General features: G+C 40.0%; 3 protein-coding genes across 3 annotated transcripts; 2 read left to right on the plus strand and 1 right to left on the minus strand.

Moving 5' to 3' along the window:
• Positions 1–1,639: 1,639 nt before the first annotated feature.
• Positions 1,640–5,939, minus strand: LOC124381208. Its single transcript, XM_046842626.1, has 4 exons — positions 5,918–5,939; positions 4,386–4,415; positions 2,529–3,188; positions 1,640–2,135 (listed from the first exon to the last, which is right to left on the minus strand). Exons 1-4 carry the CDS (start codon positions 5,937–5,939, stop codon positions 1,702–1,704), a joined length of 1,146 nt encoding a protein of 381 aa, XP_046698582.1. The 3' UTR covers positions 1,640–1,701.
• A 1,463-nt stretch (positions 5,940–7,402) lies between these two features.
• LOC124381209 (mucin-5AC-like) lies at positions 7,403–9,358 on the plus strand. Its single transcript, XM_046842627.1, has 3 exons — positions 7,403–7,464; positions 7,686–9,286; positions 9,336–9,358. Exons 1-3 carry the CDS (start codon positions 7,403–7,405, stop codon positions 9,356–9,358), a joined length of 1,686 nt encoding a protein of 561 aa, XP_046698583.1.
• Positions 9,294–11,917, plus strand: LOC124381100 (cell wall protein DAN4-like). Its single transcript, XM_046842475.1, has 7 exons — positions 9,294–9,819; positions 10,072–10,133; positions 10,227–10,378; positions 10,468–10,826; positions 11,031–11,092; positions 11,190–11,335; positions 11,437–11,917. The coding sequence occupies exons 1-7, from the start codon at positions 9,673–9,675 to the stop codon at positions 11,523–11,525; spliced, it is 1,017 nt and encodes a 338-aa protein (XP_046698431.1). The 5' UTR covers positions 9,294–9,672; the 3' UTR covers positions 11,526–11,917.
• Positions 11,918–19,203: the final 7,286 nt, after the last annotated feature.

Genomic DNA, 19,203 nt, shown 5'->3' on the forward strand with positions numbered 1-19,203 from the left:
ACCCACAAATGCCACTTCAACCGCAATCTCACCTACAAATGCCACTTTAACCACAATCCTACCTGCAAATGCCACTTCAACCACAATCCTACCTACAAATGCCACATTGACAATCATACCCACAAATGCCACTTCAACCACAATCCTACCTACAAATGGCACTTCAACCACAAGCCAAGCTACTAATGTTACTTCAACAACAATCCTACCTACAAATGCCACTTCAACAACAATCTTTCCTACACTTGCCGTTTTAAATGCAACGTCAACCGCAGTCCTACCTACAAATGCCACTTCAACCACAATCCTACCTACAAATGCCACTTTAACCACAAGCCAAGGTACTAATGCCACTTTGACAATCCTACCCACAAATGCCACTTCATCCACAGTCCTACCTACAAATGCCACTTCAACCACAAGCCTACCTGCAAATGCCACTTCAACCACAATCCTACCTACAAATGCCACTTTGACAATCATACCCACAAATGCCACTTCAACCGCAATCCTACCTACAAATGCCACTTTAACCACAATCCTACCCACAAATGCCACTTCAACCACAATCCTACCTACAAATGCAACTTCAACCACAAGCCAAGCTATTAATGCCACTTTATCAATCCTGCCCATGAATGCCACCTCAACCCCATTCCTACCTACAAATGCCACTTCAACCACAATCCTACCTGCAAATGCCACTTCAACCACAAGCCAAGCTACTAATGCTACTTCAAATGCGACTTCAACCACAATTCGACCTACAAATGCCACTTCAACCACAATTCTACCTACTAATGCCACTTTGACAATCCCACCCACAAATCACACTTCAACCACAGTCCTACCTACAAATGCCACTTCAACCACAATCTTTCCTACACATGCCGTTTTAAATGCAACGTCAACCGCAGTCCTATCTACAAATGCCACTTCAACCACAATCCTACCTACAAATGCCACTTTAACCACAAGCCAAGGTACTAATGCCACTTTGACAATCCTACCCACAAATGCCACTTCATCCACAATCCTACCTACAAATGCCACTTTGACAATCCTACCCACAAATGTCACTTCAACCGCAGTCCTACCTACAAATGCCACTTCAACCACAATCCTACCTGCAAATGCCACTTCAACCACAATCCTACCTACAAATGCCACATTGACAATCATACCCACAAATGCCACTTCAACCACAATCCTACCTACAAATGGCACTTCAACCACAAGCCAAGCTACTAATGTTACTTCAACAACAATCCTACCTACAAATGCCACTTCAACAACAATCTTTCCTACACTTGCCGTTTTAAATGCAACGTCAACCGCAGACCTACCTACAAATAACACTTCAACCACAATCCTACCTACAAATGCCACTTTAACCACAAGCCAAGGTACTAATGCCACTTTGACAATCCTACCCACAAATGCCACTTTATCCACAGTCCTACCTACAAATGCCACTTCAACTACAAGCCTACCTGCAAATGCCACTTCAACCACAATCCTACCTACAAATGCCACTTTGACAATTATACCCACAAATGCCACTTCAACCGCAGTCCTACCTACAAATGCCACTTTAACCACAATCCTACCTGCAAATGCCACTTTGACAATCCTACCCACAAATGCCACTTTAACCACAATCCTACCTACAAATGCCACTTTAACCACAAGCCAAGCTATTTATGCCACTTTGACAATCCTGCCCACGAATGCCACCTCAACCCCATTCCTACCTACAAATGCCACTTCAACCACAATCCTACCTGCAAATGCCACTTCAACCACAAGCCAAGCTACTAATGCTACTTCAAATGCCACGTCAACCACAATCCGACCTACAAATGCCACTTCAACCACAATCCTACCTACAAATGCCACTTTGACAATCCTACCCACAAATGTCACTTCAACCGCAGTCCTACCTACAAATGCCACTTTAACCACAATCCTACCTGCAAATGCCACTTCAACCACAATCCTACCTACAAATGCCACTTCAACCACAAGCCAAGCTACTAATGTTACTTCAACAACAATCCTACCTACAAATGCCACTTCAACAACAATCTTTCCTACAATTGCCGTTTTAAATGCAACGTCAACCGCAGTCCTACCTACAAATGCCACTTCAACCACAATCCCATCTACAAATGCCACTTTAACCACAAGCCAAGGTACTAATGCCACTTTGACAATCCTACCCACAAATGCCACTTCAACCACAGTCCTACCTACAAATGCCACTTCAACCACAAGCCAAGCTATTAATGCCACTTTGACAATCCTGCCCACGAATGCCACCTCAACCCCAGTCCTACCTACAAATGCCACTTCAAACACAATCCTACCTGCAAATGCCACTTCAACCACAAGCCAAGCTACTAATGCTACTTCAAATGCCACGTCAACCGCAATCCGACCTACAAATGCCACTTCAACCACAATTCTACCTACTAATGCCACTTTGACAATCCTACCCACAAATCACACTTCAACCACAGTCCTACCTACAAATGCCACATCAACCACAATCCTACCTACAAATGCCACTTTAACCACAAGCCAAGGTACTAATGCCACTTTGACAATCCTACCCACAAATGCCACTTCAACCACAGTCCTACCTACAAATGCCACTTCAACCACAATCCTGCCTGCAAATGCCACTTCAACCACAATCCTACCTACAAATGCCACTTTGACAATCCTACCTACAAATGCCACTTCAACCGCAGTCCTACCTACAAATGCCACTTTAACCACAATCCTACCTGCAAATGCCACTTCAACCACAATCCTACCTACAAATGCCACTTTGACAATCCTACCCACAAATGTCACTTCAACCGCAGTCCTACCTACAAATGCCACTTTAACCACAATCCTACCTGCAAATGCCACTTCAACCACAATCCTACCTACAAATGCCACTTCAACCACAAGCCAAGCTACTAATGTTACTTCAACAACAATCCTACCTACAAATGCCACTTCAACAACAATCTTTCCTACAATTGCCGTTTTAAATGCAACGTCAACCGCAGTCCTACCTACAAATGCCACTTCAACCACAATCCCATCTACAAATGCCACTTTAACCACAAGCCAAGGTACTAATGCCACTTTGACAATCCTACCCACAAATGCCACTTCAACCACAGTCCTACCTACAAATGCCACTTCAACCACAAGCCAAGCTATTAATGCCACTTTGACAATCCTGCCCACGAATGCCACCTCAACCCCAGTCCTACCTACAAATGCCACTTCAAACACAATCCTACCTGCAAATGCCACTTCAACCACAAGCCAAGCTACTAATGCTACTTCAAATGCCACTTCAACCACAATCCGACCTACAAATGCCACTTCAACCACAATTCTACCTACTAATGCCACTTTGACAATCCTACCCACAAATCACACTTCAACCACAGTCCTACCTACAAATGCCACTTCAACCACAATCCTACCTACAAATGCCACTTTACCCACAAGCCAAGGTACTAATGCCACTTTGACAATCCTACCCACAAATGCCACTTCAACCACAGTCCTACCTACAAATGCCACTTCAACCACAATCCTACCTGCAAATGCCACTTCAACCTCAATCCTACCTACAAATGCCACTTCAACCACAGTCCTACCTACAAATGCCACTTCAACCACAATCCTACCTGCAAATGCCACTTCAACCTCAATCCTACCTACAAATGCCACTTTGACAATCCTACCCACAAATGCCACTTCAACCGCAGACCTACCTACAAATGCCACTTTAACCACAATCCTACCTGCAAATGCCACTTTGACAATCCTACCTACAAATGCAACTTCAACCACAAGCCAATCTATTAATGCCACTTTGACAATCCTGCCCACGAATGCCACCTCAACCCCAGTCCTACCTACAAATGCCACTTCAACCACAATCCTACCTGCAAATGCCACTTCAACCACAAGCCAAGCTACTAATGCTACTTCAAATGCCACTTCAACCACAATCCGACCTACAAATGCCACTTCAACCACAATTCTACCTACTAATGCCACTTTGACAATCCTACCCACAAATGCCACTTCAACCACAGTCCTACCTACAAATGCCACTTCAACCACAATCCTGCCTGCAAATGCCACTTTAACCACAATCCTACCTACAAATGCCACTTTAACCATAATCCTACCTACAAATGCCACTTTGACAATCATACCCACAAATGCCACTTCAACCACAATCCTACCTACAAATGGCACTTCAACCACAATCCAACCTACAAATGCCACTTTAACCACAAGCCAAGGTACTAATGCCACTTTGACAATCCTACCCACAAATGCCACTACAACCACAGTCCTACCTACAAATGCCACTTCAACCACAATCCTGCCTGCAAATGCCACTTCAACCACAATCCTACCTACAAATGCCACTTTGACAATCCTACCTACAAATGCCACTTCAACGCAGTCCTACCTACAAATGCCACTTTAACCACAATCCTACCTGCAAATGCCACTTCAACCACAATCCTACCTACAAATGCCACTTTGACAATCCTACCCACAAATGTCACTTCAACCGCAGTCCTACCTACAAATGCCACTTTAACCACAATCCTACCTGCAAATGCCACTTCAACCACAATCCTACCTACAAATGCCACTTCAACCACAAGCCAAGCTACTAATGTTACTTCAACAACAATCCTACCTACAAATGCCACTTCAACAACAATCTTTCCTACAATTGCCGTTTTAAATGCAACGTCAACCGCAGTCCTACCTACAAATGCCACTTCAACCACAATCCCATCTACAAATGCCACTTTAACCACAAGCCAAGGTACTAATGCCACTTTGACAATCCTACCCACAAATGCCACTTCAACCACAGTCCTACCTACAAATGCCACTTCAACCACAAGCCAAGCTATTAATGCCACTTTGACAATCCTGCCCACGAATGCCACCTCAACCCCAGTCCTACCTACAAATGCCACTTTGACAATCCTACCTACAAATGCCACTTCAACCACAAGCCAAGCTACTAATGCTACTTCAAATGCCACTTCAACCACAATCCGACCTACAAATGCCACTTCAACCACAATTCTACCTACTAATGCCACTTTGACAATCCTACCCACAAATCACACTTCAACCACAGTCCTACCTACAAATGCCACTTCAACCACAATCCTACCTACAAATGCCACTTTACCCACAAGCCAAGGTACTAATGCCACTTTGACAATCCTACCCACAAATGCCACTTCAACCACAGTCCTACCTACAAATGCCACTTCAACCACAATCCTACCTGCAAATGCCACTTCAACCTCAATCCTACCTACAAATGCCACTTCAACCACAGTCCTACCTACAAATGCCACTTCAACCACAATCCTACCTGCAAATGCCACTTCAACCTCAATCCTACCTACAAATGCCACTTTGACAATCCTACCCACAAATGCCACTTCAACCACAGTCCTACCTACAAATGCCACTTTAACCACAATCCTACCTGCAAATGCCACTTTGACAATCCTACCTACAAATGCAACTTCAACCACAAGCCAATCTATTAATGCCACTTTGACAATCCTGCCCACGAATGCCACCTCAACCCCAGTCCTACCTACAAATGCCACTTCAACCACAATCCTACCTGCAAATGCCACTTCAACCACAAGCCAAGCTACTAATGCTACTTCAAATGCCACTTCAACCACAATCCGACCTACAAATGCCACTTCAACCACAATTCTACCTACTAATGCCACTTTGACAATCCTACCCACAAATGCCACTTCAACCACAGTCCTACCTACAAATGCCACTTCAACCACAATCCTGCCTGCAAATGCCACTTTAACCACAATCCTACCTGCAAATGCCACTTTAACCATAATCCTACCTACAAATGCCACTTTGACAATCATACCCACAAATGCCACTTCAACCACAATCCTGCCTACAAATGCCACTTCAACCACAATCCAACCTACAAATGCCACTTTAACCACAAGCCAAGGTACTAATGCCACTTTGACAATCCCACCCACAAATGCCACTACAACCACAGTCCTACCTACAAATGCCACTTCAACCACAATCCTACCTACAAATGCCACTTTAACCACAAGCCAAGGTACTAATGCCACTTTGACAATCCTACCCACAAATGCCACTACAACCACAGTCCTACCTACAAATGCCACTTCAACCACAATCCTACCTACAAATGCCACTTTAACCACAATCCAAGGTACTAATGCCAATTTGACAATCCTACCCACAAATGCCACTTCAACCACAGTCCTACCTACAAATGCCACTTCAACCACAATCCTACCTGCAAATGCCACTTCAACCACAATCCTACCTACAAATGCCACTTTGACAATCCTACCCACAAATGCCACTTCAACCACAAGCCTACCTGCAAATGCCACTTCAACCACAATCCTAACTACAAATGCCAGTTCAACCACAAGCCAAGCTATTAATGCCACTTTGTCAATCCTGCCCACGAATGCCACCTCAACCCCAGTCCTACCTACAAATGCCACTTCAACCACAATCCTACCTGCAAATGCCACTTCAACCACAAGCCCAGCTACTAATGCTACTTCAAATGCCACTTCAACCACAATCCGACCTACAAATGCCACTTCAACCACAATTCTACCTACTAATGCCACTTTGACAATCCTACCCACAAATGCCACTTCAACCACAGTCCTACCTACAAATGCCACTTCAACCACAATCCTACCTACAAATGCCACTTTAACCACAAGCCAAGGAAGTAATGCCACTTTGACAATCCTACCCACAAATGCCACTTCAACCACAATCCTACCCACAAATGCCACTTCAACCGCAGTCCTACCTACAAATGCCACTTTAACCACAATCCTACCCACAAATGCCACTTTAACCACAAGCCAAGGTACTAATGCCACTTTGACAATCATACCCACAAATGGCACTTCAACCACAATCCTACCTACAAATGCCACTTCAACCACAATCCGACCTACAAATGCCACTTTAACCACAAGCCAAGGTACTAATGCCACTTTGACAATCCTACCCACAAATGCCACTACAACCACAGTCCTACCTACAAATGCCATTTCAACCACAATCCTACCCACAAATGCCACTTCAACCGCAGTCCTACCTACAAATGCCACTTTAACCACAATCCTACCTGCAAATGCAACTTCAACCACAATCCTACCCACAAATGCCACTTCAACCACAGTCCTACCTACAAATGCCACTTCAACCACAATCCTACCTACAAATGCCACTTTAACCACAAGCCAAGGAAGTAATGCCACTTTGACAATCCTACCCACAAATGCCACTACAACCACAGTCCTACCTACAAATGCCACTTCAACCACAAGCCAAGCTACTAAAGTTACTTCAACAACAATCCTACCTACAAATGCCACTTTGACAATCCTACCCACAAATGTCACTTCAACCGCAGTCCTACCTACAAATGCCACTTTAACCACAATCCTAACTGCAAATGCCACTTCAACCACAATCCTACCTACAAATGCCACTTTGACAATCATACCCACAAATGCCACTTCAACCACAATCCTACCTACAAATGCCACTTCAACCACAAGCCCAGCTACTAATGCTACTTCAAATGCCACTTCAACAACAATCTTACCTACAAATGCCACTTTGACAATCCTACCCACAAATGTCACTTCAACTGCAGTCCTACCTACAAATGCCACTTTAACCACAATCCTAACTGCAAATGCCACTTCAACCACAATCCTACCTACAAATACCACTTTGACAATCATACCCACAAATGCCACTTCAACCACAATCCTACCTACAAATGCCACTTCAACCACAAGCCAAGCTACAAATGCCACTTCAACCACAATCCTACCTACAAATGCCACTTTAACCACAAGCCAAGGTACTAATGCCACTTTGACAATCCTACCCACAAATGCCACTACAACCACAGTCCTACCTACAAATGCCACTTTAACCACAGTCCTACCTACAAATGCCACTTCAACCCCAATCCTACCTGAAAATGCCACTTTGACAATCCTACCCACAAATGCCACTACAACCACAGTCCTACCTACAAATGCCACTTTAACCACAATCCTACCTACAAATGCCACTTTGACAATCCTACCCACAAATGCCACTTCAACCACAAGCCAAGCTATTAATGCCACTTTGACAATCCTGCCCACGAATGCCACCTCAACCCCAGTCCTACCTACAAATGCCACTTCAACCACAATCCTACCTACAAATGCCACTTTAACCACAAGCCAAGGTACTAATGCCAATTTGACAATCCTACCCACAAATGCCACTTCAACCACAGTCCTACCTACAAATGCCACTTCAACCACAAGCCTACCTGCAAATGCCACTTCAACCACAATCCTACCTACAAATGCCACTTCAACCACAAGCCAAGCTATTAATGCCACTTTGTCAATCCTGCCCACGAATGCCACCTCAACCCCAGTCCTACCTACAAATGCCACTTCAACCACAATCCTACCTGCAAATGCCACTTCAACCACAAGCCCAGCTACTAATGCTACTTCAAATGCCACTTCAACCACAATCCGACCTACAAATGCCACTTCAACCACAATTCTACCTACTAATGCCACTTTGACAATCCTACCCACAAATCACACTTCAACCACAGTCCTACCTACAAATGCCACTTCAACCACAATCCTACCTACAAATGCCACTTTAACCACAAGCCAAGGTACTAATGCCACTTTGACAATCCTACCCACAAATGCCACTTCAACCACAGTCCTACCTACAAATGCCACTTCAACCACAATCCTACCTGCAAATGCCACCTTAACCACAATCCTACCTACAAATGCCACTTTGACAATCCTACCTACAAATGCCACTTCAACCACAATCCTACCTGCAAATGCCACTTTAACCACAATCCTACCTGCAAATGCCACTTTAACCACAAGCCAAGCTACACATGCCACTTCAACAACAATCTTTTCTACAATTGCCATTTTAAATGCAACGTCAACCGCAGTCCTACCTACAAATGCCACTTCAACCACAATCCTACCTACAAATGCCACTTTAACCACAAGCCAAGTTACTAATGCCACTTTGACAATCCTACCCACAAATGCCACTTCAAATGCAGTCCTACCTACAAATGCCACTTTAACCACAATCCTACCTGCAAATGCCACTTCAACCACAACCCTACCTACAAATGCCACTTCAACCACAAGCCAAGCTATTAATGCCACTTTGACAATCCTACCCACAAATGCCACCTCAACCCCAGTCCTACCTACAAATGCCACTTCAACCACAATCCTACCTGCAAATGCCACTTCAACCACAAGCCAAGCTACTAATGCTACTTCAAAGACAATCCTACCTACAAATGCCACTTCTGCAACAATCCGACCTACAAATACCACTTTTACCACACTCCTACCTTCAAATGCCACTTTGACAATCCTACCCACAAATGCCACTTCAACCACAATCCTACCTACAAATGCCTTTTTAAATGCCACTTCAACCATAAACCTATCTACAAATGCCACTTCAACCCTGAGCATGTCTACAAACCCACCTTCAACAAGTCCTCCTGAAGTAGCTTCAGTATTTATACTGGTGTTTAGCATGAATGAACTTTTTGTTCAGGCATTGTCTAATCCCCAGTCACCTGAGTTTAGGTCAAAATCTCAAGATATCCGTGATAAGGTATGCTTCATGGTGAATATTGAGAAATCAGATAGATTTGGCAATGATGCAACTGTCTGCATTTGAACATTTATACATAACCATATGTGACTTATTTATTAGCTTTAATATGTGATTAAATCCTACTGCATGAAAAGTCTTGATAAAAAGTGTATTCATTTTATCAAGACTTTTCATGCAGTAGGATTTAATCACATATTACTTATTAATTACTTGATAAAAAGTCTATTTATTTTCAACTATATTTTTCAGGTTGAACCAATTTTTAGACGAGCCTTTCCAAATTTCATCAAGATGATAATTCATAATTTCTGGTGAGAAATCTTGTTTAAATATTAAATCTGTTTTTCTCTGCTTTTGATGACAATCACAATTTAACCCTATATTTATCTATGCTTGTTTTGCAGGAGTGGTTCAATTGTGACAAATTCTACTCTTGACTTTAATGATAATGGAACCATCCCAACCAACTCCACAGTAAAACAAACCCTTGTGAATGCGGCGAACACCACCTACTTGAACATTTCTACAGATTCTATAAGTGTCTCTGAGGTTCCAGGTCAGTAAACACTTTTCAGCTTGCACCATTAATAACTGGTTTGTGCACATGATTATATTCTAATTCCAATTTAAACGATTTATCAATAGTCACAAAGACCATTTCTACCACAAGCATGTCTACAAACAGCTCTTCACCAACAAGCGTGTTCCCAACCCTGAGCACGTCTACAAACCTCACTTCAACCCAACGTTCATCTACAAATGCCACTTCAGCGCTAAGCACATCTACAAATGCCACCTTAACCCTGAGCCCGTCTACAAGCGGCTCTTCAACAACAAGCTCATCGACAACCACAAGCACATCTACAAGCAGCCCTTCAACAACATTACCTCCGACACCTCCAACTTTTAACTTGACATTTAGTATCATAGAAACATTTGATGCAGCTCTGGCCAACAACAGCTCTCCACAGTTTCAGGCAAAATCTAGAAATATCCATAATCAGGTGGGTTTTATTGGCAATACTTCCATTTATAATTTTTGGATACAGATTTATTTATTTTTTTTTTTACAGTTTTTTTACTTTTTTGATTATTTTAGTTGTATAAATGAGGTTTATTACAATGAACTATTTCTAATACTAAATGTGACAGACCAGTGTTTTACTTGTTTTGCTGTTAATACCTGACTTATTTCAAATTTTCTTTAGATTGAACCATTGTTCAAGAGATTCTTTACATCCTTTATTCTTATGCAAATAGTAATATTCAGGTATGAAGTAAAATATGGTCCTCAATATTTTTTGTTTGTTCATTTGTTGATTACTGGTTGAATTTGAACCTGTATCTCTACATATGTATCTTCTCAGGAATGGATCTATTATTACAGAGAGCAACCTTTATATGAATCCTAGTGGCCCAAATGTTACTCTGGAACAGGTGAAATCCGTCTTCCTCGGTGGACTTTCCAGCTTTAACTTTACTGTTGATCCGAACTCCGTCAGTGTCACTCTTGGTCAGTATACACTATTTACTGTACTACTTATTACTAAAAAATATTTTAGCCATAAATATGTTAACATGCATTTAATTATATAATTACTTTATTTTTTGCAGGTAATTCCATGCCACCAGCGATTGCAAGCTCACTTTCCATGATATTGATGACACTTCTACTATCAATATCATTGCACTTCGAGCTCTAGACCTGATCAGAGAACATACACAATCACCCATATGTACATAATCATTAATAAGATAAAATGAATGTTTTATTCTTAGAAACAAAATCATCTTTACATAAGAAATACTAATATCTGATCTGTTGAAACTGGAGACTTAATGAGGGTTGTGATTTGCCTCTAAATTTCTCCACATTCTAAAAGTCCTACAAGGATTTTCTTCCATTTCTATTCAAATCTGTTGGATGTTTTTGTTCAGTGATTAATGCTATAATTAAATGTATTAAATCAGTATTATACAGTATCATTTTTGACCTTGCACCTGTATAAGCAAACCAACATATGACTTCTCTTTAAAAGTGTTCAATGATTATAAACCATGCATGAAAGAAAGCTTAGCACAATTGATTTGATATTTAATGCTTATAATATAATTATATTATTATTTGTTATTGGGTGGTGAGAGATTTATAAATTGTGTCTTAAGAGGAAAGTCTCTAAAAGTTTGCCATACCTTTTTACCCTGGTTCCTAAATTGGTTGTGTACTGTAAGTGTAAGGCAATGCTGTGTTCCAGGGCAGAAAACAAAGGAGACAGCTAAGCTTATGAACATACCTGTAGAAAAGCAGAATAGGGAGTAACGGAAATATTTTTTTCCAGGGAACTGGCTGCTCCAAGATCAGTGGCCATGACCTTAAGGACTTGGTTGGTCTGTTCCACCTGCCTGTTGGTTTGGTAGTTGAAACCTGTGGACAGACTCACAAGAGCATTGCAGATAGCTTTCCAAACCTGGGATATGAGATGGGATTTTTGTTCTGAGACAATATATGATGGATCAGAAGGTTAGCAGTCTCCTGACCTGTGTACAGACATTGAGAACAAATCTATTATGGCTGGAAATGGTGGTATTATCTTGGAAGTTTGAAAAGCCTGTGACAAAGTCAAATGTAATAGACCATGGTTGATTGTGAATCGGCAGATCTCCGGTGCAAGACCACCAGAGATTTATGAGATTCCTTTCCACAGACACACACTGAGTGGGCAGAGACAATGCTTGTGTGTCGGCATTTATTAAGGGGCCATTAAAAGTGCTGTTTCAACAGCTCCAGGGTATGAGCGACACCAACTTGACCACCAACAACTCCCAATACCCACATAGTTACATTCTGCTGCAGTCTGGTGGTGGGAAAAGAAGGCACATGAGTGGAGTTTAGGGTCTAGTATCAAACACTAGCACTGCCCCCATCCCTAAGGCCAAAGTGTCCACCTCCACATTGGATTGGTAAGAGGAATCAGGTTTAATCAACAAGGGGGCAGAATTGAATAGCTCTGTGAATCTGGCAAACACTTGAGTGGCTTTCCAGACAAAAGGCAATGGGCGGCTTTGCTACTACCTGTCTCTCATCAGGGTTTACCCTGATACAACCATTTTTGATAATATACCCTGTTTGGCTGTTTGTCAGGCTTGATCGATAGCAGTTTCCTTGATGGCTTTTGGGAAAAAACTCTTACACAGTCTGGATGTGAGGCCCGAATACTTCTGTACCTTTTTCCAGACAGCAGGAGAGTAAACAGTGTGTGATCAACCGCAATGCTGGTGGCTTAACATATGCAGAGTGTGGTGTAAATGTCCATGATGTAGTAGAGATTGGTTTTCCTTGTTGCAGATCTGGTGTTAAGGGACCAGGTGAGGTTCTAGATCCTCAAATGTTCCCTTCACATAAGAAAAGCCTACTGACAAATATCTTGACTAAATTTATAACATTTCCAGTTGAATGGAGCTTCTTAATTATTGCCTTGTTCCTGGAAATACAGTGGAACCCGGTTATCTCGACCTCGGTTATCTTGACAACCCTATTAAGTCGACCTTTTTGAAGTGGAACCGCCAAATTCTCGCTTTTTCTAAGCATTTTTTATCGGTTATGTCAATCGCCGAACCCTAATATCTCGAGCACAAGGGGGAAAAAAATTTGCCATTTAACGTCGGTTATCTCTGTGCAGCCGCAGAAGAACTCATGAAGTGGCGGAAAAATCAAACCTTACAGATACTACAGGTGTTGTATTGTATACTGGTGAATCTCTGCTGTTAGTAACCCTTACCCAGAGAGCCGTGCTCCACCGAGCGCGCAAGCAGGGTAAGGAGCACGGCTCTCTTGGTAAGGAGTTGAAGCCGGGAGCTTCAGAGAAAGCGGCCGAGAAAGCACCTGCCATGCCCCCTTCGGCCGTTCACGTTTGAGACTTTTCTGTCCCTCATTTTTGGTTTCGGGCTCGGTTTTGTATCTTCCAGGTTTTTTTTCCGGCTTCGCGCCGTGCCGCCGGTCGCGGTATTTTTTAATTTCCCTATTTTTCCATTCACAAACTCTCTCTCTCTCTCTCTCCCCCTCGGCATCGCGGACGTAAGTTTTTCGGACACTTTGCTTTGTGTGTTTGTGCGGATTACTTCAGCCTGATGGTCATAAGTTTTCAGAAACTTAGTTACTGTTTTTTTCCCCACATGTGGACTAAATGTGAGATGGCACTGTGCAGCCGCTGTTTTTTTTTTTTTGAGAGATCTGTGTGTTTATAATGTTGGAGAATATAATAAAGGTTTGTATGGAGAATGGACGGTGGTTTGTATTGTATACTGGTAAATCTCTGCTGTTAGTAGGTGCACTTATGCCTTTTGTTGTTAACAAACGTATGTACATTTTTATAGCATGCCTTCATCAAACAAATCACGGCAACGCTGTTGTGTAAAAAAAACCTTCAAAAACACGTGCATGCACATTCTCATTTATTAACGCACATCATGTACATAAAGGAATTTCAAGCACGTTAATATATTGCCGCCATTTTGTTTTCGTTTATCTCGATCATCGGTTACCTCGATGCTTTTTGGCGACCCCCTAGGACATAGACATAACCGGGTTCCACTGTATGCACTTCAGTGCTTTTGCTATACTTCCAGACACTTAACATTTTGTGAAGCTCAATGACCGTTTAAGACAAGCCTGTTAGAGTGTGTTGATATCAATTCCAATTAGACAACATAGAATATAACCTCAGAACAGGCTTTTACTCCAGAGCCAAGTCCAGAGAGCAGACAAGCAAGTAAAATGTAGACATGCATAGAAAGTTGGTTTTAATATACAAATGAACAATAAATGAGATCAGACTCAATTTGATCTGACATTAAGACTGTAAAATAGAAAATAAATGAATAATTAAAATATTAATGTTTTTTTGATCAGTAGTTTTGTATAGTTTATTTAACAGAAATGTCGATGAAACCACAGTATGGAGCATTAAATGAAGCTGCTACTGGATTCAGATCCATTAAATATAATGTTTATCTATGTAAGAAACAAAAAGTTTTCATTTCAATGTTTGAAATTCATAATATGTGGCACCACAAAAAGTCTACCCAGCTTATTCCACTAGGTATTCTAAATGCCCTTTAATGTATTCATCTGAAAATAATGCAATACATTGTTTTCTGTCTGAAATCCACTAATGTTGCAAAATACAATTCAAGTAATCAGAAATCAAAAAGAAAGAGCTCTGTTAAATGTGCATTTTGTGAATATATGAATGTGGGACAGCAGAAGGTTTAGGGGGAAGGAATGTCATTAAGGACAGGATCAGTTCCGAACAAATCTGTTTATTAGTGCGTTTAGTGCTCTATTCACACGCTCACGTGCACAAACCTCCCCCTCGTACCGTTCTCTCGCTTCTCTTTATATGCCCCCTGCTCACTGCAAGAGCGAGAACATTCATTAGTCAAAATCTCCCTCAGGTGCATCATTCCTACCCATTTTTGCTCCCGGCCTCACCCTCTATTCATAAACCGGCGCTCGGCCACGCCTCCGCTGCCACAATTGATACACACAGTTTTAATATTAAGATGACTACTTAATTGTTACTAACATCATTAATACCTCCAACCAGACATATCATTTTAAAAAATTGCATGTGTCTCACCTGACTGAGAAACATGAGGAAATTATAGTAATGATTTACTCAAATATTAGAATCATTTGAATGCTATGTTTTATACTAACTTATTTTATGTAAAAAATCAGTTGGTATAAAACAAAACCTTCATGTTATTCGAATTCTTTTTTTAAAGGAAGTGTTCACAGCTTCAGTCAAGTTTCTCAGTTCAGGAAAGGGAGGCGCCGTTCATTACCGGCACTAATCTTGGGTTTGCCACATTCTTGAAGCAATCTAAAAATGTGATCTTCACGATGTGCCCAGACACTGTGCACTTGACTGGCTTTTTGTTTTTTTTACACTTTTTTCTTTTACTTTTTTCTTGGTGATATCTCAGCAAATACCATGAATACTTCATCAGGCAAGCAAGAAATGTATTTTGCTTGTACAGATCCTAGTTCTGTTTAAGGACTGGATAATGGACTACGTGCTTCTAAGAGCAGAGTTGTATAGCATCGGTTGATAGACAAGAATTGTGACTTTCTTAGTGTTCTTAAGCAATTCCTAGACACTTGGTCTTTTCATTGTCGCCATTAAGAAAATACAAACACTTTGATATTTTTGTTATCATTAACCATAAATAATGGTTTCATTAATGGTTTCAAATCTAAAATTAATTTAATTTACCACACTACTACTACTACTACTAATGATATATAATGATAACATTAAAGTACCAAGTTTAGCTGAGAAACAGAAACACAGATTAATTACTTTAATTGCGATATCTTTCTATCTAATCGTATTTATTTGACCCTCCACTATTCATATATTTTCTTCTGACCCAAATGAAGGACAGATTCGTAGATTTTTTTTTTTTTTAACTTTCTATCAGGCATTTTAGCTTTCCTGAGCTACCAGTGTAAAGTGTGAGCAATAGAACAAAAGGTCATTTATGAGGGATGTGCAAAATAAAGTTTCCTTTTTGTTTTATTTTCATGTTTTGATTGCACTTCTGAAAAATCACCCAGTGCTGTTTGTTAAGGAAGTTTTTTTTTTTACGCTGTCAGTGGAAATGACAAAGCATCCAGGCTGTGATTGGTTCTTGGGGATCTTTTAACATCATGGGAGTTGGCATAATAAAGCTATAATGCTCAGTTACTCAGGTTTAATATGCCATTGAGCTGCTCTGAACTTTGACACTGCGACTCTGTCACTGGATTGAAAACACTCCACATTTACCTGCAGGCACAGGTAAGGAATTACTTTATTTTCTTCTCAATCAGGTAGAATCACCAGACTAAAAGATGATATAATGTAAATAAGAGATATATAATGGTCCCTAGTGTACAGTGCTTAAAGAATATTTGTATGTACACACAATGTACTAGATATATATATTAATTAAAGTTAATTATATTATCAATTCATTATATAATTATATTTATAAATATATGAAGTTAATTATATAATCAATACATTTTATAAGTAGGATTGTTTCAATTATATCATCACAATTAAAAAAGGAATTACAATAATAATGTAATACGTTGTAAAAAATAATGTATATTATATTGTGCACACACACACACACATATATATATATATATATATATATATATATATATATATATATATATATATATATATATATATATATATAATTTTTTTCCTTCCTTTTTTTTATCTTTTTTTTAAATAAATATTTATTATTTTAGGTTCTAAACAGCAGAATGGACTGGAGGGTTATACTGGCTGTTTCGTGTCTGATTGGTAAATGTGATTTTTCTCCTTTTCTGCAGTTATTGCAGTTATAATCTCAAGTACAACACCGGGTTTCGCTCACATTCTCTCTCAGCAGTATTACACAGCAAAAAGCTGTGTTACTTTAGAAATTTTGTCAAATGTGCGTATTTTATTAGACACAGAAATCAAATTTGAAATCTATATTCAATACATGAACAATAACTATTTTAAATATTCATTCATTGTGTTTTTTAATATTATAGTCAATTTATAAGCAGTCAAATTAATAAATAATTAGTCGAATCATTTGGAAAAAGAAAGAAAGAGAAAAACGATGCTGGGAATTCTCTGATGCAACTCCTGCAACTTCAGTTTTCAAATCAAACTACATACTAGTTGCTATTTTTGCTATCTTTTTTCCTTTATTTCTTATTTGTTCCGGGACTTTGTGTTGAGTGATCGTTCTTTCGCGACAATGGATTATTATTGCATTTTACCAAAAGATATTTATCTCTGCTTAGGTATGTAGCCAAGCCTGCTGGTTTATTTGCTCTTGTCTATGCACCTGAGAGAGAGAGAGAGAGAGAGAGAGAGAGAAAATTTATGAGAATAAAGTTATGTTCATAGCACGGTAATGGAAGCTCATTGTTGCCTAACTGAATATTTTCATTATATAACCAAAGGTGTGTGTAATCCTGACATTACATCCACATATGCTCAAGCTTATTCTAGATTTATTTCATAATAAGCGCCACTTTTTTGGGGTGTATCCTGTAAGGATTTGTGATCATTCAAAACCAAGCTCATTATTATGATCAGACATGGTGAGGAGTGGGGTTCAGCCAGTGTTCCAGTTTAACCCGAAGGTGTTTAGTGGAGCTGAGAAGGTCAGGGGTCTGTGCAGGACCCTCATTTTTTTCTATGCCAACCATCACCCCAACTACTTTGTCTTCATGGAGTAGCTTTGTGTACATGAGCTTTGTGCATTGCTATGCTTGAACAGGGTTTGACCAGAGGGTCTGGAACATAGCAGGAAAACACTGCATAGTTAGTGGAACAGTTACGGAAATCAAACACCCAGTGTGTTGGAAAGACAAAGTCACAGGATAGTAACAAATTCCTGACAAGAAACAATGCACCAATAATAATAATAGTAACAACTATTATACAAATTGTAATTATTATTATAAACAATTTTACTTTACATTACTATATTGGTTGCAAAGTTTTTTAATATTTTAATATATGGATGTGATAGTCAGGGATTCAATACTTTTGGCTATTCGTTTCAAATCAACCAATGAATTCTGGTGAGTTATAATAATTTCCTGCAAAGCGTGATTTTATTTCTTTGAAACATAGTTTTGATGCCATCTATCAGAGTTGTATGTCTTTTTTTTTTTTTAGATGGTTCTTGCTGTTTTCAGACAGCAACAAGAATATGACACTCTTTAGGAAATGTTTTTAACAGACACAAAAACAAAAGAGTTCATAATAATACATTAGCCAGGAATGTCCTTTTTCTATCCATTATTAATAATTTGTGCCTTAGTCGTCTCCGTGTCACAACTCAGGAATCGTATTACTAAGGAATCCGAACTGCTTTGCATTTTTTTAGAATTCATATTTATTTCTAAAAATGTTAAATAGTGTGAATCTAGCGTCTAAGTAAGGGAGTAAGTTCAGAGTTGTTTTTATTGTTTTTTTGTCCATATTTTGAGGTATTGTATGTTTTGGTTTTGTTGTTTATGTTTTATGTGATTTTTCTTTTTTTTTTTTCAAGTAAAAGTACATTTTGCACTTGCACACAACTCTCCTCATGTTACTTGACAGTTACCTTGTAACCCGTTTAAGAAAGAATGTGTGAAAAGCTCTCATTCCCAAGTTGACTTTCACAGACAACACCATTTAGCGATTGCTATTTTTGTGTTTGCAAATCAAACTTTGTTTTTTTATCTAACAGCTACCAGTGCCAGTCAAGTTCAGACCAATTTTAGCTTGGTATTTAGCATCAACGAAAACTTTATTGCAGCACTGGGCAATA

This window comes from Silurus meridionalis, chromosome 28 (genome assembly GCF_014805685.1).
Source record: "Silurus meridionalis isolate SWU-2019-XX chromosome 28, ASM1480568v1, whole genome shotgun sequence".
NCBI classification, from domain to species: domain Eukaryota; kingdom Metazoa; phylum Chordata; class Actinopteri; order Siluriformes; family Siluridae; genus Silurus; species Silurus meridionalis.